This window comes from Trypanosoma brucei, chromosome 9, assembly GCF_000210295.1.
Source record: "Trypanosoma brucei gambiense DAL972 chromosome 9, complete sequence".
Classification (NCBI taxonomy): Eukaryota; Euglenozoa; class Kinetoplastea; order Trypanosomatida; family Trypanosomatidae; genus Trypanosoma; species Trypanosoma brucei.
The window spans coordinates 35,614-57,524 of NC_026742.1; the positions used below are offsets into that span (position 1 = coordinate 35,614).

The 21,911-nt window shown below is 43.4% G+C and overlaps 12 protein-coding genes across 12 annotated transcripts; all 12 read right to left on the bottom strand.

The window, feature by feature from the left end:
• Positions 1-5: 5 nt before the first annotated feature.
• Positions 6-548, bottom strand: TbgDal_IX190 (hypothetical protein; the record flags this gene model as incomplete). Its single annotated transcript, XM_011777918.1, has 1 exon — positions 6-548. One exon carries the CDS (start codon positions 546-548, stop codon positions 6-8), a length of 543 nt encoding a protein of 180 aa, XP_011776220.1.
• A 541-nt stretch (positions 549-1,089) lies between these two features.
• On the bottom strand, positions 1,090-1,395 carry TbgDal_IX200 (hypothetical protein, unlikely; the record flags this gene model as incomplete). Its single annotated transcript, XM_011777919.1, has 1 exon — positions 1,090-1,395. One exon carries the CDS (start codon positions 1,393-1,395, stop codon positions 1,090-1,092), a length of 306 nt encoding a protein of 101 aa, XP_011776221.1.
• Positions 1,396-1,446: 51 nt separating this feature from the next.
• Positions 1,447-3,900, bottom strand: TbgDal_IX210 (hypothetical protein, conserved; the record flags this gene model as incomplete). The annotated part of the gene is made up of 1 exon (XM_011777920.1): positions 1,447-3,900. The coding sequence occupies one exon, from the start codon at positions 3,898-3,900 to the stop codon at positions 1,447-1,449; it is 2,454 nt and encodes an 817-aa protein (XP_011776222.1).
• A 452-nt stretch (positions 3,901-4,352) lies between these two features.
• Positions 4,353-4,823, bottom strand: TbgDal_IX220 (hypothetical protein, conserved; the record flags this gene model as incomplete). The annotated part of the gene is made up of 1 exon (XM_011777921.1): positions 4,353-4,823. The coding sequence occupies one exon, from the start codon at positions 4,821-4,823 to the stop codon at positions 4,353-4,355; it is 471 nt and encodes a 156-aa protein (XP_011776223.1).
• Positions 4,824-5,294: 471 nt separating this feature from the next.
• On the bottom strand, positions 5,295-6,692 carry TbgDal_IX230 (protein kinase, putative; the record flags this gene model as incomplete). Its single annotated transcript, XM_011777922.1, has 1 exon — positions 5,295-6,692. One exon carries the CDS (start codon positions 6,690-6,692, stop codon positions 5,295-5,297), a length of 1,398 nt encoding a protein of 465 aa, XP_011776224.1.
• Positions 6,693-7,648: 956 nt separating this feature from the next.
• TbgDal_IX240 (hypothetical protein, conserved) lies at positions 7,649-8,797 on the bottom strand (the record flags this gene model as incomplete). The annotated part of the gene is made up of 1 exon (XM_011777923.1): positions 7,649-8,797. One exon carries the CDS (start codon positions 8,795-8,797, stop codon positions 7,649-7,651), a length of 1,149 nt encoding a protein of 382 aa, XP_011776225.1.
• A 1,563-nt stretch (positions 8,798-10,360) lies between these two features.
• TbgDal_IX250 (hypothetical protein, conserved) lies at positions 10,361-10,618 on the bottom strand (the record flags this gene model as incomplete). The annotated part of the gene is made up of 1 exon (XM_011777924.1): positions 10,361-10,618. One exon carries the CDS (start codon positions 10,616-10,618, stop codon positions 10,361-10,363), a length of 258 nt encoding a protein of 85 aa, XP_011776226.1.
• A 529-nt stretch (positions 10,619-11,147) lies between these two features.
• TbgDal_IX260 (hypothetical protein, conserved) lies at positions 11,148-13,352 on the bottom strand (the record flags this gene model as incomplete). Its single annotated transcript, XM_011777925.1, has 1 exon — positions 11,148-13,352. One exon carries the CDS (start codon positions 13,350-13,352, stop codon positions 11,148-11,150), a length of 2,205 nt encoding a protein of 734 aa, XP_011776227.1.
• A 918-nt stretch (positions 13,353-14,270) lies between these two features.
• Positions 14,271-15,566, bottom strand: TbgDal_IX270 (serine/threonine protein phosphatase, putative; the record flags this gene model as incomplete). The annotated part of the gene is made up of 1 exon (XM_011777926.1): positions 14,271-15,566. One exon carries the CDS (start codon positions 15,564-15,566, stop codon positions 14,271-14,273), a length of 1,296 nt encoding a protein of 431 aa, XP_011776228.1.
• Positions 15,567-16,148: 582 nt separating this feature from the next.
• TbgDal_IX280 (hypothetical protein, conserved) lies at positions 16,149-17,534 on the bottom strand (the record flags this gene model as incomplete). The annotated part of the gene is made up of 1 exon (XM_011777927.1): positions 16,149-17,534. The coding sequence occupies one exon, from the start codon at positions 17,532-17,534 to the stop codon at positions 16,149-16,151; it is 1,386 nt and encodes a 461-aa protein (XP_011776229.1).
• A 1,633-nt stretch (positions 17,535-19,167) lies between these two features.
• TbgDal_IX290 (hypothetical protein, conserved) lies at positions 19,168-20,670 on the bottom strand (the record flags this gene model as incomplete). The annotated part of the gene is made up of 1 exon (XM_011777928.1): positions 19,168-20,670. One exon carries the CDS (start codon positions 20,668-20,670, stop codon positions 19,168-19,170), a length of 1,503 nt encoding a protein of 500 aa, XP_011776230.1.
• Positions 20,671-21,430: 760 nt separating this feature from the next.
• On the bottom strand, positions 21,431-21,853 carry TbgDal_IX300 (hypothetical protein, conserved; the record flags this gene model as incomplete). Its single annotated transcript, XM_011777929.1, has 1 exon — positions 21,431-21,853. The coding sequence occupies one exon, from the start codon at positions 21,851-21,853 to the stop codon at positions 21,431-21,433; it is 423 nt and encodes a 140-aa protein (XP_011776231.1).
• Positions 21,854-21,911: the final 58 nt, after the last annotated feature.

The following is a 21,911-nucleotide window of genomic DNA, read 5'->3' on the forward strand; positions in this document are numbered from 1 at the left end:
CATTCCTAAAGCGGAGAATATGCTGCGGTTCGTGCACCTTTTCGTCTATGTTCTCTGCCACAATTCGTTATGCCCAAATCACATGTGACCAACAGCGAGCGGGAAAAGCAATAAACGAGTTCCGCACGACTCCTTTCCTGTTCCCCGTAGATTTTTTCTCGAATTAATTCCTCCCGGAGTATCAACTCTTCACCATCTCGAAATGATGTGAAAACCGCAATTCTGGTAATAAACCTACGGTTCTCTTCCTGAAGCTCTTCGAGTCGCTCACCTTCCTGACGCCTCCGCTGCTCACTGCAATGAAGCTTTTCCTCAAGCTCAATAACTTGATTCAGAAGAAAGTTATTTTGTTCCAGAAGGATGGCAGCGGCATTTATAGATATCGCGGTAGAATGACTACAACTGAGCCCAATCGGCGTGCGGTAAGAGCTGCTTGTTTTTGTCCCCAGTCGCTTCTTTAGTTTCCCGATACGTAATTCCTCTTCAATAGGAATACTATTGAGCCGCCTCTTTTTTTCTTCTAGCCACAACTGTACAGATGGCTTCATAATGAAATGAATAGGCAACTACGAAGAAGAAAATAGATAGGAACTAATGGAAAATAATAATAATGTATATATAGCACATTACAAAAGGAGAATTAAAAATATATGCATAAATATTGACTACAAATCGAAAACCCAACCAAATAATAATAAAAATAATAACAGTAGTAATAATTATTATTATTATGGTTACGTCGCGCATTTTATATACTAGCACAAACAATTACGGTATCTCGTGCATGAGTAGGTAGAAACTTTATGAGAGCGATGGGGAACTAATGCAATTCGTAGCGGATGTTAAGGCAAATACCGCAGAAATCAGCAATCTCAGCCATGCCATCATATTTCCCGCTGCGCAACAGTCGAAATGAGAGAAGATAAGCATATAATGATTGTATGATATCATATGAAACACAATGAGAAACACACAGGATAACACACTACACAACTGCAATCACATACACACACATATATATATCATTTCCTTATGCAAAACATAAAATATCATGCACTAAACGAACATAGCATATAAATTGTACCTATATTAGACTAATAGGAGGTATGCAACGTCAGAAACCCACTGCAAGCGCACAACTATACATAAGTGGTGCCAAAGATGGCAAACATGAAAAGAGAAGAAATGTGTGAGGAAGAAGGATATCAAGTTAGTGGACAATATCAAAGGTAAACACAGCACAAAGTAGCCATACCCACAACAACCACAACACAAGATTGAATTACAAAAACAAAAGCATAAAATTTTAGCCACAGGGTGCGCGGCGGTAATAATCATTTGAGGTTTAGGTTGAAACTTGCCCAACCACTTACCCCACAGATACCAGTTGTACATGTATGTTACATTCCCCGTCCCCGAAACTAAAGCGCGCAACGAAGAAAGACATCACGCCTTTACAGAACCATGAAAGAATTGGGTCGAAAAAAGAGCAAAAAAGAAACCAAAAAGGCGATTATGCCGCTTATCTTCACCAATAGGTTCTCTAGAATCCGCTGCAACATCACTACTGAGTGTTGACCGAGGGCGTGTGAGATGTTGCCACATCCACCTTACAGGTTTGAATTCCCGCTCAATTACTAATATCCACTGCCAAATAACAAAAGCAAACACGGGATACATGGGCCACAGTAACTTTGCCTCAGCAGTGTAGATGGCCTCCATGCCTTCACCAATAATGTAGCTAACAAACTTACCGAGTTGAACGAGCCCAGCGATGCAGGCCACAGATAAAGCATCTGCCGCACACCACGACGCGGTAACAGAACAATTCGGGTAAGTAATGGCAAACAGAAATGGAGCCAACACCGTAGTAAGAAAACAAACTGTCAAGATGGTAAACGACCCGGATGTGAGTTCAAACATTGCCATGTCACGAGAGTCAGGTTGCACCACCGAGGCCAAGCCACCCACGTTGTATCGCAAACAAGGTATAAACCACATAAGCAACACACACACAGCAGTGGCAGCGCCATTTAGCCCACGTAATACAAATCGCATCAAGTCACACTTTTTACCCTTTGATGAATTCGTATCAAGTTCATCATCTCTTTCTGCTTCAACCACATCATTCTCACTGTGTGATGGTTCCGACGGACTGCACTTCTGATCCAGTCGTACGGAAGTATTACGACGCCATAGGTATAAAGCATAGTTTCCGACGAAAATTGTGAGAATTGTAGCGAAGAGGAAACAGTAGAATCCAGGTCGAATGTGCACCTCCGCTATCCCCGATAACTCCAAGCCCCCGACCATCACAACCATCGCAAACGTATCAATGAAAGAAAACTTGCCTGTACAGTCAAGTAACCTCACGAATGCATGTTGAGGTTTTCGAAAACCAAGAGTGCATACAAGGATGCATAACAGCTTCACATATGGATAAACTCCGCTAAAAAAGAAAAAACCGATGGCTAGACCAACATGTCCAGCTTTGAAAATTTTGCTGGTGATTTCCATCAAAGAGAGTTGCAACATATTAAATTCACCTCCCACCACAACTGCGACAGCTGTCGTGCTGTTGGACCACACAAGTAAGAATGTAGCACTTAGAGTAAGCAACAACAACAGACCATCCTCAGTAAGTGCTCGGCATTGCGAAATCGGTGAACCATCAGTCAGTGTTGCGGGATCCTTTCGATGTCGGTAGATGCTCCAGCAAATACCCAACGCGAATGCAACAACCGACATACAAAGTGCGGTAAGCCAAAGCGATAGGGGAGGTACATCACGTACTTCAGCAGCATGAAGCAAGGGAAGGGGTCGTCGCTCCTCCCCAGCAGTACAGTTCGATGCAAGCACAGAGTTAATAAGGTTCTCCACATGTGGAAGCAACAGATCTTCCATATTGTTGCCAACCACCTTGTTTATATCACCAAGACCGACCGTTCTCAAATTCTGCAACAACACAGCATCGGAACACGGTATGGTACAATTTAGTTTCGCTTCATCACTGCAGCGAACATCCGTCACCACAACATCCATAGACATGGTAAAACTACTCGGAATGTCAACTACTGCATTAGTGACATTCACGGCAGGAATCATTTGACTAATATTGGCCACAAGACCATCCAGTGAAAGAGCTTTTAGTGCGTCTTCCACAGAAGCCAGTAAAGAGGATATCGCAGGAGATAAGGCACCATCCTCATACAGAGTCATGTTCACACCGTTCGGCAACGTGAAGTTCGTACGAGTAGCAGTGTCTTCGTGCATTTTCGCACCGAGACGAACACCAAAAACAACAGGAATATTGTTTACAACATTCGTCACACCCCGGAAAACTGGAGTAGTGTTCAAGACAACAGCGCCATCAACAGGGGGAGGAGCTGGTTTCTCCGGCTTCACTTCACTTATCACAAATTTATTCCCCAGTAACGGAAGGTGCGCATTGCATAATAGTGTTTCGGATTTTTCTTCAATTATGTACTGCGCAATAGGTTTGAACATCTCAAAAAGTTCAAATTTAGGAACCATATTAATGTCATTCACCTTCACATTAAGGCTGCAGCGGTCCACAATGAAGTTTGTAGTAAAACAAAGGTCGTCTAACTCCCTTCCGACGGTGATCTCGTTGAGGTGCACAGCCAAGTCAACAGTAATATTGGTTGAAGCAGCCCCCAATTGAATGCCGGCCGAACACACAACATTGGAAGGTTGGTCTATTTTCACAGAAAGTTGCGAAGAGTTGAGTGTACCACTACCTTCGCCGATGCTGACGCGTGAACATGAGGCGTTATCCAACTTCACCGTCAAGAAGGATGTCGAAAGACCGGGAAATTCGAGACCCGTCAATAATACCGAGCTCCACCACACGGCAAACAACGGACATGCAGCTGACATATTGGACAGGGGGTAATCGAGTCAATCCCTTTCCGTGTGTTTACGGACACAGCACAGCCAGATCAAGTGTCTGAATGGCTCTTAACCGAGTGACCACACTACTCTCCCTTCGGTTTAAGTGTTCTTCTATAAACGCACAGTTACCTACAGTTACCTAGAGCTCCACTGTAAAACTATTGAACAAAACAAGAAAATTGGACAACGCCACACATAAGTGAAGAGATGTAGGAACCATATAATACGGAAACATCAGAAAGACATTTGAACAGGCATAGGGAATGGGGATATGAAGAATACACATATGAACAAAGTTACAAAGGTATTCAGGCACTTAATTCGGTACGATAAGGGAACAAAAGGGTTATTCAATCCTCTGTGCAAGACAGCACCTATTCGTTACACCTATTACACACTGCACACCGGTGCTTTATAGATTACTGCAATTATTCAGTTCAAAGTCTACCTGCACGCTTTGCTCTCGTAGAATCACTTCCCTTAGTTGCCCTCTTCGCTTTGCTACGTTCATGGCGGGCACGTAACTCAGCGCGCCCAATCGGGTTCTTACGCAACACGTTAAGGGCGATATCACGCACCTCAGGAGCCACCTTCCCAACAACAGGCACCGCCCGACTGCGCTGCGCATATCTCACAGCCGCCTTCGTATCACCCTCTTTTCTCTTTTTGTGCCGCAAAAGCAATATGCGTTTTGACACATCGTCTTCCAATACAACAGATGAGGGTGCGACCATTCCTTCAGCAGCCTCCACGGCTACAGCGCTGGCGTGCTCTTCTCCTTCGCGTACGAGACGAGCAAGGCGCCATCCCTCTTCTATAGACACAACCCGACCAGCAGGCAGTTTTAATCGTGGTTGCAGTACCGTCTGCCGAAGCATCTGCTTACCTACAATATCACGCAGTGCCATGTGAATCACACGGTAAACCTTTCTCGTCAGGACAACAGGAAAAAGGGTATGTAACAATAGGTAAAAATTTAGAGTACTCGCATGCTAAGAGAGTAATACAGAAACATAGTAGGGGAAGTTGACACTTTCATTTATTCAAAACAATGAGGTTGTACCTCGCAAGAATAGGGGAAATGTCAAGGAAAGTAACCAAACACAAGTCAAAAAACAAAAGACGAATCTTCCTCCTCCACCCAGCAGACGGGAGAGGTCTGGGGTATCAACGAGGGGAAACAAAAGGAATAAAAGCAATGTCAGTGGACAAATTAAGAGAACGAAGCACAATATAAAATAAAATGGAATAGAATGGAATGGATCGATAACCCAATGAAAGCACTGCAAACATCCATAGATAACTGTAGGTAGGAAAAAGAAAGGTAACGAGATGTTTGCTCACCGCTGTAGTCGGTAGTACACATTAAGTAGGCATGATCACTTGACAATCTTCTGCGATACCCACGAAACAACCTGCTCCACATCAACATGAGGTTTTAGCGACAATAATACTTTGAATAGACCGTTCTCAAGCAACTCTTTATCATGCCTCCGCTTGGCAATAAGAACATGCACAAGCAAAAGGGTTTCGAGATCTCCATCAAGCAACTGCCGTAGTTTCGCAACCCATGCTTTGTCTCCCACACCCTTTTCTGCTACCTGAAGCAATTGCTCCAGCAAATTGGAACCCAGTTTCTCACTGTCAACTGATGCTGCAGCAACCCTTGGTGTAGCTGGTGTGGCACGTAAAGATTGCCTGCACTTTGGAGAGACATTATGTTTAGGTGAGCCGCTGTCAGGGCGAGGTTGGGGTCGACGTACAGGTGTGACAGGCGAAATCCGGCGTATTGGAGACTCCATAATCGCACGCAGTGGAGAAACCTTAGGGGCTTCGCGACACACAGGTATGCCTTTCTCCCGCACGTATGACGTCAGACGTGATGCGAATCCCACGAGCAAATCATACGCAGTAGGCCGACCCCTCTCGTTCTTGCAAAGGCATGCCTCCACAGCGCGTACGAGACACGTTTCGTATCGCCCTCGCGCTATCTGCCTAAGACAAGGCATAGGGTCCATGTTCAGGATAGCATGGAAAGACTGTTGCTCCGTGTAGTGCTTCTTCCAGAAAGCACGTTGCCGTGTTAGGAGCTCAAAAAAAGTTGCACCAGCGGAAAATATGTCCGTCTTGCTGCTGTATGCCTCCCCGGCAACAATCTCTGGTGAGCAGTAACAGGGAGTTCCAACACGCGTCTGTGCAAGTTCCGTCGTCTGCTGCAGCGGACGTGCAAGCCCATAGTCCCCGACAAGGGCCTTCGACACCGACCCCTCCTTGTTGTCATTACGAACAAGAAGCAGATTGGCAGGTTTGATGTCGCGGTGAATTATGTGCTGCGCGTGACTGTGGTTCAGTGCTGAGAGTATCTGCAACATTATCATCATAGCGAGTTCGTTAGGGACAAACTCCTCACGAAGGGAGTACTCACGAATAAGCCCGTGTAGGTCACCACCATCACAATGTGTCATTGCCAAGCAAACACTCCCACAGTGTTCCCCCACACCGCTTTCCACCCAAGCACCTACGTACCGCACAATGAAGGGATGATTCAGCGACCGAATTGCATCAATTTCTTTCAATATCATCGCTGCACCGTCAGCTGGAAGTATACCACGTCGCATCACCTTCACAACGAAGCGCTGCGGATATTGAAATGCACTTGCTGTACCAGTTGTACATACAGGCCTCGCAAGAAAGACGCTTCCGTTTGCACCAGATCCGAGCAGTTCAGCGAGTACAACCTCCCGTCCCAATAAGCACCGTTCGCACACGCCATCCATCGCTATAGACACGACGAAACTAAGAAGCTGCGTTACCGGCTGCACACGCTACAGATACAAATACACATACACACGCACACGCACAAGTGCATACGGAAAATAACAGAGACGAAAAGAAGAAGTTGCACAGTAGGTAATAGCACGCTTTAGCACGTGTTTAAATGCTTAGAGGATAACCGCAAAGAGAGAAAATGCATATGGACAGGTGACCAGAAACGCAAAGTCATTGTAATAGCCAAACTCCACAGTGTCACACTAAATTTCCTATAAATTCTTCATAATCCAGCACTCCACAGTCAACGTGTGTATCGGTCACAAACTCACAGCTGAGGGTTGCAAGAGTGGTTGGTTAAATCCACCAAAAAATATGTGTAAAGATATGGCGGTTTTCTCTTAATGAAGAATAGTATATATTTCTCCTGTTTTTTTACTACAATGTTACATCGGACGTACCCGCGATGTGGTGGCTCTGCTTTAATTTTTTTGTGATGTCACACTCATACACATAATCTTTCTTTTTTTTTTCTTAGTTGAGGAACAAGAGTTAATTAAGCTTCTATGTGTGTTAGATTTGTCGGTGAATTTTCATACAATTATGAGTTTGCTGATTTTTTTTTCTATGGTTTTCAGCTATGTTTGCCTTCGTGATGATCAATTGGTGGTGGTATGAATATCCAACTCCTTCTTGCTTCTTTTCCATCCATATTTGCGGTGTATTGTTGTTTTCGTGAAATGCATTAGTACATCCTTTCTTAGTTGCATTTTGATTGGATAAGGCTGCCACCACCTTTCTTTCTTTTTTTTTTTCGCGTCCACCAGGTGTAACCGTGAAAATCACCCAACTGCGAAGAGGAGGGGGTTGGCGACTGAAAGCATGACGAAACTGCGCAGTTTAGATCTCGTTTTTGTTGACTCTACTCTTTTCGTTAGTTGCTATGGCGAAAGGGTTAGGGGATTTAGTAGTTGTTTCCATTTTCCTCTTTTGTAAGTTTGCCTCCATTCATAGCAATCCATCCTTCACAGCATTCAGATCCACAGCGACATTGAAATGGTGGTGTTGTTTCATCCCTAAATAGACGGTAGTCCATTGTAAGTTCTTCGCCTCGGGCAATATCACGGGTGGCGTAGAGATTCAAAGACCGATTTGGTCCAAAGTTCATATTGGGAACACAGGAGTGACTAAATGTGCGCCAATTTGTTGGCTCATTATCCCAAAGGGCATAGTAATGGCCATCTCCACCAAGTGGCCACGCTTTTTGTGCGAACTGATCATACTCCTCTTTTCCCCTCGTCGCCTTTACATGAGGTTTTGTGTAAAGACGAACCGACTGCCCCTCTGCTTCAAAAATAGGGGATCCTGCTGATATGTCACGCGTAGCGCACATCCGATACCCCTGTGCAGGGTTATATACGCAGCGGAACAGAGGTTGCATGCGCTCATTCCGTCTAAGGGCCTCCTTTATCTGAAGCAGAGTAAATTCCCTTTGATTGAAACCTGGTGTCAAACGCAAGATCCAATCAGCTGATCCCTCTTGCCCGGGTGGATACATGACGCCGCAGTTAGGGTTAATCTCCAAGAATACAACATCATGTGTCGACCGGTCGATGCGCACATCCACCCTCCCATATCCTACACCTCCCATCATATGCATAAACGATGTTCGTGCTGTGGAAAGGACTTGTGACAACGCAGGGTCATCTTCCGGCATGAGACGCCACTCCATTCCCTCATATGTTTCCCACTTCAAATGAAAATGTTTGAAATCTTCACCCTCAGGAAATTGCACCATTACAGGAGGGAAAACACGAATGCCATCAGGTTGCGTGCTGTCTGCACACACAAGTATCGTCGCCTCATCGCCAACAACGAATTCTTCAACGAGAGCAATTTGATACTGTTCAATAAAGCGAGTTACACGACTGTGCAAGCTATCCATGTCATAAACTTTGCACGACTTATCCATTCCAACACTGCTGTAACCGGAAACGTGTTTGATTATCAGTGGGAATGAAAGCACCGAACATAATTCACGTATATTGTCACCAGCTTCTAAAACAGCATGTTTGGCCGTTTTTATCCTAAAGTAGTGAGCAATCTGCTTCATCTCCGGCTTAGATAATTCGTAGTACTTGGAAACTGCACCAGTAAAGGGTACGTGAAAACTCTCGAGGGCTTGCACGACGTCAACACCCGCCTTGTCCTCGTCTAAAGCTCCGTCACATTGGTTATAAAAGACATCATACGCGCCTGATTTCACAAGCTGACGTATTTGCCGATATGTCGTTGCCTTTTTAATGAACGCAAGATCAAAGACAACATCGTTTTGGTCTTCTTTTGTGAAGTAATGCTGAGGGGTCTGCACAAGTTCTCCCTCGTATGTTTTTAGCTCGCTGTCAGATCCCTCGTAGGAACAAACCAAACACAAACCCGAGTGGGTTTGGCCGGCATCGCTATCGGTGGTGAAAACTACAACTTTTCTATTTATACGTCTGCTACAACCACCTGCCCCCTATTTCCCATCTACTCCATATCAAATCAGTGACAACAAAAATGAAGAGTAGTTCATTTTATTTTTATTTTTTACATACCATCAAACAGATATCTGAAGCGCAGAAACGAAAATATTGAAATCCAACAGGAATTAATACCACCAAAGCAACGAGTTACAAATCTCCCCGCACTGCTACCAACCTTTCGCAATGAGTAAGAGATCAGATGGGAGAGCAAGGGGGGCTAAGAACAAGAACAATAACATTAACAATAACATTAAAAGTAACAGCAACAGCAGACACCACGAAAAGTTTGTGTAGGCGAAGGCGGAACATTCAGCACCTTCATTCCTTTGCACCTCCTCCTGCACTATTTTTTTTTTTTTTGGGGGGGGGAGCGGAGGAGTCTCCCCCACCCCCCAAAAAAAAAATAATTAATACAGTGCAGTGAATCCAGCTGTCATAAGGAACAGAAATCAAAATATCAACGTCTTCTCTCATCTAAAGTGTCAGTTTCTCTGGAGGTGTCGGGGAGGTCATCAGGAAGAGGTCCTCTTGTAAATATAATGCGTTGAGAATACATGGGCGATATCACATTTCTAAAAAGCCATAAAATCATGTAACCGAACACCACAAATGGAATGATGTATTCTCGAAGAGCATATACAAGTGGTCCCTCTTCAGGAATCTCTTCAGCTGCCATCAATGGACCTTAATACGAAGGCTATTCTTTTTTTTTTAATTATATTTTCTTTCTTGAAACGAAAAAAAAAAATTTATAACAAAGGGGGATTCAGGCAGCAGCGCGCAGGTACAGCAAAAAGTTGGTGACAAACACGCAATATCCTGAAACTCAAATAAGTAGCGGTTTTTTTTTCAAAAAAAAAACGACAAATAAACAGAGAGCATGATAAAAATAAATAATTAAATAATAATAATAATAATAATAATAATCTTTTTACAAAAAAGGTAGCAAAAAAAGGGGAAACCTCTTTCCCACCACGGCACTCGTTTGAAGCTTTATATGCTCGAAAAATAAAAAAATAAATACGTTCACTGGTTACAAGTAATAGTGTTCATAATAGTGATGCACGCTCTCAGCGAAGGAAAAAGAAAAAGAGTAAAAAAAAGAAAAAAAAAGAAAATTGCAGTAGGAATGGTAAAACCCCAATACATGTTTACTCATCAAAACAGATCTGGAAATGTGTAGGCTTGTCTTTTACTGTTTGCGGTTTAACCAAAACAGTGCGTAACTTTGGGCTCTTAATTAGCGCTTGATGGGCCTCTCGAAGGATCCACGTGCGAAGCGGAAGCCCATCCTCCTCTGGCGTGTCGCCTATTTTACTTAAGCAGTTGAGAAGCAAATCATCTGTTGCATATTCTTCATTCCTTATGCGATCCAGGGGGATATGTATCTCAATTACTGCGGGAGCCATCGTTGCGTACGTCAAATGATATGCCTCAACAGTGGAATCGTTTCAATAAAATTTTCTTTGCCTTCCCACTTCAGTTTCTTGGTTGCTACTAAGCACACAAACAAAAAAAAAAATTTCCTTCGATAAGAGAAGACACAATATTACTCTCCCGTTACACCACCAATAAGAAATCACAATAATTGTACAGGAAAGAAGAAAAAGAGTGCAAGAGACAGAAATCGGGCAACCATTACGGTGCACCAGGGTAGATATTTTTTTTTTTTATAAAAAGAAAAATAAAAATAAAACCAATTAAGGACTCCACCGATTGCTGCCATGGAGGTTAACGATAGGGTCCCAACATATCGGAATGTTTTTTCATCACTCGTTATGAATGGTGACATGTTTTGGTGAAGGCGATGAAAAAAACCAACAGACCAAAAACAAACTTAAAACGATAGCGTATCACCACCCATTGATATCAAATAAGAAAACTAACTTTCTTTTCTTTTTTGTCCTTCTCTCCATCTAAAGCCCATACGTCTCCAACTCACCACACTGCCCGATCCACAGAACAGCTACGAGAGCGATAAGCGGGACTTTCTGCACCCTCCTGCTGCCAAAACGTGGCATAGCGAAGGGCAGCATGACCCATCAATAGTGCATTCTCAATATGCAACTCAGTTAAAGACAACAACTGAGCGAGATTTGAAATGTTCCGGTGATTAATCACATCCGCCGACCCCCGTGAGAAGTGCTGCATTGCTTCCAATGCCAAACCCTTCCCACCACTGCTTTGCACCTGGATCAAAAGAAGTTCAGCATACAAGTGGTGTGGAAAAGTATCATCACACCTGTAAATCTGCTTCGCTCTCAAGACAGACTCTTTCATCGCTGAGACCGCAGCGTCACGTTCGACTTCCTGGGTGTCTTCATCAAGTAAAAACAACTCACCTCCATCTTGCAATATTTTACAACAGCGCAACAGTGCCTCCACTAGCATGACCTTGGCCTGACGCAGGGGTATCGGTAAGTATGGAACATTCTCGGGGTTCCGCTGCCCCACGACAGTGTCATATGTTTTGATAGCCTCCTTCAAGTCTGTGGTTGTCTGCAGAGCGTAAATAGCTGCGTCATCCATCCACTCCACTTCAGCCGAGGAACTCCCGAACACTTTAACTAAACGCTGCCGAAGTTCCGTGAGTACACGCTTGCCGTTGAACCCTTCCACCGCAGCAACTAAATGGCAACAGCGGAATACCGTTTGGAGCTCCGCTTTCCGGGCTAGTGGTTGCTGAGGCCAAGGGTTTGCCTCGTACAGACGGAGTAAATTAGAAACCAGTCGCCAACGCGGCTCTTTAGTAACCAAGTAGCGACTCGAGACTAATTGCAAGCACGCTACCACAGCCGTACGCTCTAGGCCCTTACCGTCAGTCACCAGTTCCTCAACAAGGGGACCAGCAACGGGGGATATCTTCACGACATTGCGAAAAGATTGTAATAAAATGGTGAGCACCTCAGAATGGAGCGACCGCGGTGTATACGTCCCCCTAAATATTGTCCACAATGCCTCCCCATGTGCTGAATGGCCAGTAGCGTGACATGCAGCAATAACAAAGGCATACGACTCGGCTGTTGGAACAAGAGAACGAAAAGACATTTGTGTTATTGTCGTGTCCAAATTAGCGAGTAGAGACACTGCCGTTGACCACCTACCAGCAGCTGCAACAGCCTTCAACACACCCTCCGCATACGCACAACCTTCTTCGCCTGATACCACCAACTTCGTCTTGGACACTTCGCCACAAACAGAAAGAGCTTTTTCCCAAACAAACTGCCGGTGCGCTGAGCCAACCGTGCACTGAATACGATGAAACGTGTCTGCACTACGCCACAGAGCATCTAGAGCGTGCGTGTGCGTTGTCAAGGTTGTATCGTAGCCGGACGCAAGGGTTTCTTGGTACAGTGAAAGTGCATGAATCCATGGTCTAGGTCCTCCAAGTCCCGTCTTGTATCCGGTCATTAACCCCATCACTCTGTTAGTCATTTCTACGGGTGGGATTATGCTAGGATGCATACTTTTGGCAAAGTTTCGCAAATGCAAGGCAGCGGACCATGAAACGTCAAGATGCATTAGATCCGTTAGTGACGTTGCTAAAACAGCCACTCCACTTTTCCGCATCTGAAATTCTACTCTCGCCACCAGTTCATTGTCCGCACCCTCCTGAGTGAAGCCCAGAAGTTTGTTGAAGGAGGAACCACGCTCCGCCCACCTCTCCGTTGCACGAGCCAAGTAGTTGGTAAAGCTTGTGCGTTCCTCTTCTGTGAAAGTCGACCATCGCTCATCCGTCGTACCTGTAGAAGCCTCCATTAACTTTTGGAATTCAGTGCGACCAACGCGCTCTTCCACATGGCGCTGCAGTAAAATGCAGGCGAGTGTCTTGAAGGTAGATGCTGTTGGAGACTCTCCATCTGCGTTTAGCAACACCTGTAGTGCATTCATTGCATCTCCTTTTGTTTCTGAACGCACAATTGCTCGTTTCACTTGCCGCGTCAAGGGGGTCTCCATCTCACCATTGGAAAGTGATACTCTCAACGTAGCATTTGACTGGATGAAGGAATCATGAGGCCAAACTGCCGTTAAAGATCCCTTTTTTGATGTTTGGGATGTGGCTGCAAGTGCTCGATGCCATGCTTGTACTTGAGTCCGCCTCCTCAGTGCACGAGAAAGTTTCTCAGTTACACGTGGTGGCATGCCAGTTCATAAAGGAATTTATGAACTGAGAGAGAAAGAGAGAAAGAGAGACAGAGCTTCAACCCCTCAACCAGCTTATCACCCACCGTGAGGTCAAAGGGCAACAGTTGGGACTAAAAACCAACAGTGTCAACAAGAAAAAAAAAAGAGTAAGTACATGAAGGAGGGTAAAAAAAAAAAAAGAAAAAAAGGAAAAGAGGAAGAAAAACAAAAAAAAAAGAAGGTATGAAAGGACAGCGTAGTCGCACGAACACTCTCATGTATAATTGGTGGTATTCTTCCCTCTTTTCTTTCACACACAAAAAGTTACCAACCATGTCTCACCTTTTCGCTTTCCATTTCGTATATTTGCGTCTAAACGCATCATTGCGACACTTCTCAACCCCTAAACACAAATTGATCCCTGCAAAGAGTATAAAAGCTAAAACCGCACATGGAGGTGCTTGTCCGTTCGCGTATCACCACTAATGTACAGGAAAAAAAAAATTAAATAGGACGAATATCTGCTAAAGGTAAGTAGAGGAGAGGGGGGAAAAAAAAAGGAAGATGGGGCTCCTTTTTGCCTTCCTTAAAGGATGATACCAAGAAACTGAAGTCAGTTGACGTAGAAGATTCCGCAACGGATTTTCTTTCTTTAAAAGGAAAAACCGAAAAGGCCAGAGCGATTTCTGACACATTTCGGACGGAGGAAGGAAATATATTAGAACCATAGGAAGAATGAAAAATACATATAACCGTGCACACATGTACGCATACACGGGTGATTACTCCAAACTATAAACTGCTGCCTTCTCACTACAAACTAGTGCAACATAACAAGGGAAAATGAGTACCACGTTAGCATGCATTAACTTCGCTCCTTTTTTTATTTTTTATTTTTGCAGTATACTCTTTTTAAAATCTTATGTTTGTGCTCCTTCAAGTAACTATATGATGCATCGCACAAATCATATCCCCCAACTTCTCCCGCAGTACCACAGAAGAATCATCCTCCGAAAGTTTTTTTTCTACTTCCACCTCTTCTGCCTTTGCATCACCACTACTTCCGCCGTGTGAAGCCTCACACCATTTTTCAACTGCCTCGTGTATTGCCAATGGCTGCATACGACTAATTGCATTAAAATGATTTGGAGTGCAGGAGTCATGGGAGGTCGCCATATATTGACGAATATTCATCACGTCCCCATCAATTGCTACCACAGCAGCCATATTTCCATACGTTCCACAGTAATTCGATGCGGAAAAAACACAAACCACAGCTGGAACTCCCTTCGGGGTGTGACGATACAGTTTGTAACCTCCCGGTTGCGTCTCGTGGCCACGTATGACTGTGCAAAGATTATTCGCCTCCAGAAACCGACAAACTGCCTCATAACTGTAGTTGTATGAGCAACCACGTTTGGTATTGAAAACAAAAAACTCTTCAGAGGGAGTTGTACAGTCGGTGTCGTCTCCAAACATGGGATCAGACCAGAGCAAATCGCACATGGGACCCGTCGACGGTGTTTCCCTGAAACGGTTAACAGTGTCAATTTCTCCAAGATAAGTTAACAATGGCGATAAACCACCGTGCACACAGAAAAACCTATCATTTACAACACATGAGAGTGGAAAGCAGTCAAACGCTGCCATAATCTCTTCGTACACCATTGACGAATACTTGTTCTCAACCTCCTGCTTGAAGTTGAAACACGACGTTAGCTGTCGTGATTCGTGATTGCCACGTAGTAGTATGAAGGAACGAGGGTACAGTAGCTTAAACGACATGCAGAGGAGTACAATTTCTGCACTAAAATCCCCGCGGTCCACGTAGTCTCCAAGAAAAACATATTGCTGCACGCTGGGTTGACCATTAACTTCTAACAATGTCAGTAAGTCATGAAACTGCCCGTGAAGATCCCCACACACGACAGCAGATCCCTTTAATCGTACAACATTTGGCTCCTCTTTCATGATTAATGCACAGCGCTGGACAATGTTCAATGCATCCTCTACATGAAGTCGCCATCCTCTCTCAAAATGAACTTTAATATTATCTGCAAGCGGGGCGCCATCATTATCAAATACCAAATGGTGCGGCAACACGAGAGTCGGAAGTATCTGAGGATTACTGCCGGGAGATTCATCTGCATGAGATTTTTTCCAAACATATTCCCGTTCCTTCAAACCATCACGCCCACGTGTTAGCTCATGGTGTGAAGCACCACTCGACATCTATAAGGTAACGCAAATAACCCCCGAGAACAATATATGTTCTTCCTTTTTTTATTGTTTAATAAATAAAAAATGGTAATAATAATAATAATAATGAACTCTTAAAATAATTTTTTAAAAAATAGGATGCAACAACCTAAAAAAGTGAAAAAAAATCTCAGAAAACATAGTGAATTCCCCTAAACACCTGACAATGGGGAAAAACATACAACATCAATTTTTTAAAAAAATAAAAGGAAATAATAAAAGAATTTATCACACGTAGGGAACGAAGTCCAAAAAAAAAAAAAAGAACCGCAGCGGGATTAACGGGAAAAGATGAAGATTTTGAAATCAGGAAAGATAAAAAGAAAAAAAAACAGAAACGTCGTGTAAGGAAGACACGACGGCACTATCACAGTACCAACCAACTCCCACCGAAATGTGGAAAAACAAAAACAATAACCCGAAAAAAAAAAGCAGCACTACCAACTGAGAAAAGGGATTTTTTAAAAAAAAATCCATACCACAATATTTTCTCTCTGCTATGGCAAATGTTTCTTTCTTCTTCTTTCTTTCTTCTTTTTTTTTTTTCAATGCCATCTAATCGTCATCGTCTGAAGAAGTTTCTTCAAAGGATGGCTCCTCCTCCTCCTCAGAGTTGGAGTCGGAACTTCCCCGGCGTGGCCTTTTCTTACCCGCTTTCTTAACTGGTTTCACAACCCTCTTAGTTGGTGCTTTCTTTGCGGAGCCCGAAGTTGTGGGGGCTTTCTTTGATATACTCGACTTTGATACCGAAGGTTTCAGCGTGGGTTTTCCCGCACCACCGCTTCGTGATGGTTTTGATTGTGAAGCCTTCCGATCCGCCGGACTCATTTTTAAGCACGCCTCCACATGTTGTCGGTGCCGCGAAACAACCGCCTTCTTACATATTGGGCACTGCTCCTCCACAATGCATGTGCCAACAAGTGTATGAAGTTCATCCTGAGCATCAGACTCGCCAGCACGCCGGCGTGCCGCACGTTGTGTGCGCTCAACCGCCTTTTCCCGTTCCGCGCGCTCGCGCCACTCCTCAAGTCCTACCAAATCAATAAGATGCTGATTTACTGGATAATAAGGAAATCCAAACGCCTTCTTGCACGAGCCACACTTCACTTCAGTGTCGTACATGGTAACATCGTAATCGAAACCACGTTGGCAGTTTGGACAGGCGTGAAGGGCAGTGGCACATCCAAAGCGGCACAGACACGTTTCACAATGCACTTTTTTTCCAGCTGGACCCATAAACAATGTGTAATGTTGCTTGGAATCCGGTTCCCAGGAAGTACGACATTGTGGGCAGCGCACAACAGTACGATTGTAAATACCACCAACTCGTGGCGTGCCTATTAATGCACGATTCGTAGACACAGATGGAGGAACTGCGGATGCAAGAAACATGAAATCCTCATTACCCGCATCACTATCAGCAGTATCCTCTCCATTGGTATCTTCATCCTTGTCGCTACTCATGTCGCCCTCGTCATCGCGAAGAACAAAATCATCCTCAACTATTGGTTTCGTCCGCTGTGGTATTATCTTTTTGACTGCTTCTTGCTTTTGCAACGTACTCGTGTGTGTTGTCCCTCTGGCTGCGACCTCCACCAGTTGCTTTGGTTTCGCTTTCTTTACTCCTCCCTCAACCGTCTTTCTCTTATTCTTTTGTTTTTCCTCCTTTGCTTTTTGCGCCTGAAGGGCTTTGCGGTACTTCGGGTCTGCCACCTTCTCAAACGCACGCACCAGTTTCTGAAAGACTTCTGTTGCCTTTTCAAACCGGTTCTTTAGTTTATCCGGGTGGAGAATTCCCGCAAGTCGAATATAATTACGCCTCGCATCTGCAACCGACGTCTCGATAGTCACCACAGGAAGTTCAGGTGCTAATGAAAGTAACTGCAACACCGCCTCATCAGGACAGTCAAGAACTGACTGCGCAAGAACCACGACGTCCATTTTTAATCTTGCTAAATTAATATGGTTGTCTGATTGATTAAAATAAGAGATTAGAAGATCAGTGAGGACCCGTGAAAAAAAAAAAAGGAGGGGGAAACAAAAAAAAAAAGACTTCAATAACTCAAGAGATAATGACAATATCAATGGTAAATAATATACACAAATAAACAGAGAGAAGGAAAAGTGTCTGTAGCGTCGTGCATCATTCACACACACTTTTCACTCTTATTTATTTATTTACTTACTTCTTGTTTTCATCCTTATTCGTTTTATTATTATTATTATTTTATTTTTTTTGCTTGAAGGGCTAGCGCATGTATATATATATAAATAAACATATATAATCAACAGAAGACACCAAATCACAATGACTCAAATAAAAGAAAACAGCCGAGCATTAGGAGAAAGAAAAAGAAAAGTAAAAAAAGGAAAAAAGAAAGCAATAAAAATGGGGAGTGAAAGCTGACAACTGAGAGATTTTCGAGCGTCATCCAACAATTTAACTGCAGCACTGCTAATAATTTTATTATCACTTTCTTTCTTTCTTTCTTTCTTTCTTTCTCTTTTAGTTTCATGGCTTAAAAGTAAATGCTCACGGTTGTGTTTTACGCAAGCAGAAGGAAAGTATTGGAAGTTTATCAAGTGATTCATCGCCAATACCACCGAATGAATAGCATAAACTATCAGTAAAAAAAAAAAGAGAGAGAAGGGTTTAAAAAAAAAAGAAAAAGAAAAAAACACATAAAAAAGATAGAAGCTAACAAATCACACAATAATAATATAAAACTTAAAAAAAAAAACAACCTCGCACTCACCACCATACTAAAACAAAACTCAAAACTGCTCTAAAGAGCAGTACCACGCAATTGTCATTATTTTTATATTACTAACAACGTGAAAGCATAATGCTTCGTTGACGTTACAAAGTGGTAACAAAACAAAAGTAATAATGATGACAACGGTAGTGAGGTGAGTAATTTGGTTTCATTACGATGGTTAAAACGTCATATTCACTTCATCCTATTATCATTATTGTTATCGCAGCCAATGCAATCGGCTCTTGAAGTGGAGAGAAAATCCCCTCCCCCCTCCACACACACACACACACACACGTCATTGCACACGTTAGGGTGGTGGCTGAACAACAACAACAACAAAAAAAAAAGAAGAAATAACATAAAAGTGAGATGAAGCGTGTGAAGAAAGGTGGAAGAAAAAAAAAAGGAAAAAGACACACATACATATACACATACTTTTCAACAGCTGGTCATTAACTAAGCTCGTTTCCACACCCCTTTTACAAACAGACGCGGTGCGAATCCTCATTTCACCCATACGTGGCCATACATCTACTATATTTATATATATTTATAAATTTATAAATAAATGTAATTAAATCTGTATAACTATAAATACGCACGCCACAAAACTGACGAGCTAATACGCTTGAAAAGTAACGAATTAAGAACAAAAAAATATTACATCTGCGCCACTTTCCCCTGGTCACGTTGCTAAGTTTCCTTTTTGTTTCTTGTTTTTCTCTTCGAACTTCCCGTGCGTGAGAGAGAAAACAAAAGGAAACGTCACCAGTCACGACAACAGCACCAAAAAAAAAAAAAAGAGAGAAACGAAGTTAGTCCCAGACAACAGACTTCAAGCGGTTCATAAATCCCACTCGACCAAAAGTGGAACTACCTTTGCGCAGCGCAAGTCCCCTATTTTCCTCAGCACTTACCGTTTCAACCTCTATCATATCCCAATGATCACTTAATGGTTCGACATAAACCCACTCCTTTACTTCCCTTCGCTCAGTTTCCGTTTGCTTGTGCATATGACGTTGCACAATTTCTACAATAAGGGGAGCCTTCGCTTGTATAAAAGGATGCTCACGTATCACCGCAACAGTGGCACGTTCAAATGAGTTTGTTTTCACTAATGACTCCACAAACGACTTGGCATCATCCGATACATTGGCCCAATGCGGACCGACGCAGCGGATGCCTTTCAGCATATTTTGGTAAAGAGAACTAAAGCATCGCGTAGCCACAGGCATATGACCACACAACAAAACATATGCTACAACACCTAAGCTGTACATATCCGCAAGATGCATCGTCTCTCCCAACGCCTCATACACACGGCGACGTTCCACGACAGCGCGTATATTCTCTGGAGAAGTGTAACCTGCGGTTCCACAAGGTACAAAAAGTTGTGTTTCGCACTGTTTCACATACTCCGCAAGGCCAAAGTCGATGATCATCACCCTTTTGAAGTCATGCGAAAGAACGATGTTTTCAAGCTTTATATCACGATGCACTATTCCTTTCTTGTGGTAAAGGTAGTCAAGACCTTCTGCCACCTGCAGGACAACATTTGCCACAAGAACTTCTACGTCGTATTTATATTCCTTAGCTAACCTCCATGCTTGCATGAGCGAACCGCCATCACCTGCTTCCATAACAATAACAAGGTGATGTGGTGTCTGCAATACCTCCAATAGTTTTGCAACATTATGATGATCCACATCTTGCATTATTTCCAACTCTGTTACAATTTTCTTCCACGAACGATAGGTCACAACCGATGCTTTAGTTATTACTTTAAGTGCCACACGCCTTCTACAGGGATAACTCCGGTCTTCGCATTTATACACAGAGCCAAACCCACCTTTACCAATCATAGCTCCCTCAAAGAATGTTGGGAAGCGGTCTGTTATACTTTCATAATAAACATAATCTCCAACATTGAATTCAGAGAGGGATGTGTAACATGAATGCATGAGTGCGTTAATGCTGCGGCTGTCGAGAAATGACATAATGAGACGCGCCACGCTTCCATCACGCTTCCCCGTACGTAAGTTACGCAAACTTCTAAACACAGCGGGAAACTTGCAGGAGTTGCACCGCCGTAAGCGTCGCCCACCATATGTAGCAGTGCATGGGGCACAGTTGTCACAAAATATCCGTCCACACCACTGGCAGTGTTGTTTACTGACGAGTAGTGAAAACTTCTTGCGGCACAGGCGGTTCTCACAGGCATCTGTTGAGCACCAGTCGCGTCGCTGCTCACCGGGAATTACTAATTCATGCTCCCCGCGCATGACTGCACAACTTAACACACACACACACACACACATATATATATATATATATATATATATACGTAGAAGAAAAAAAAGAAGAAAAGAAGAAAAAGGTAACGAAGAAATTACAGAACTGTGGCGTTAGATGTATCATCTCCGATGAGGTCACCACACCCACATGTGAGAAATGTATATGTATATGCAGTACTAACGTAACGACACCGAACAAGAAGTAAATTTTTAAAAAGATCACAAAAGACAAAAAACAAAAACAAAAACAAAGGACACACAAAAATAATTTTACAGATTGACAACTCGACACCTACATAGACCAAAACTTACCACCCGTTTAACTGAAACCCTCCCCTTCCCTCTCGATAGAATGCACAAGAGGCATCCAAGACAGCTGTAGTTAATAAACGATAAGTTAATCGAGACAGACAAAAAAAGAAAAAAAAAGAAAACCAAGACGGTAACCCTTCACAAAGGACAATGTATGACACAAATATCCCCCATCTTTTTTTTTTTTTGAAATGTCATGCGCGTTCTCTAAGGTTGCATATCACAACCGAAACTCGCACAAACCAATAACAGACCATCGGTTCCAACAACTCAATGAATACAGTAGACGGATTTTACACTGGAATGTTTGCATGACTTGGAAGTTAGCCACGAAATGCCACCGTCGCGACAGAAAAAAATGATAATAAATAATAACACAAATTGACAAGACGCATAATCCCCGCATCGCCCCCGTGTGGCCACCTTCACCCGGGTAAGGCTTCTCCTCCTTTTCCTATAATTTACTGTCATATTACAGTTTTCCAATTGCATGGTACCACATACGTTTAATTCCTTGAGGTTCCTCATCTACTGCTTGAAGAGCTGAATCCCCCTCAAGCGCCTGTCGTACTGCCACATCGTGTCGAGCCCCACATCGTTTCAACTCAGCCATCGGTTCTTTGCAGTTGGAAATTTCAAACATTCCAACCATCATGCACTGGTGAAGTTTCTCCGCCTCTCCTGCGCAAGCTCCAATAAGGTTAAACTTTCTGTAATCATACAAACCTTCCCCTTGTTTCGCTGTCCAGTCCTTAATACACGAATAATATCCCAATCGCTGATTCTCACAAGCTCCCTTTGGTCTGTCGGGCCCGTAGTCGAACTCCTTCAAGCACGAGCGCCATAATGTTGCCTCGACTGCGCAGGGGGCGGGATCCACAACCGGTACTGACATAATAATACCACAGGTGTGTAGAGTTTCAATATACCCTTCCTTGCAAAATCCGTATGAT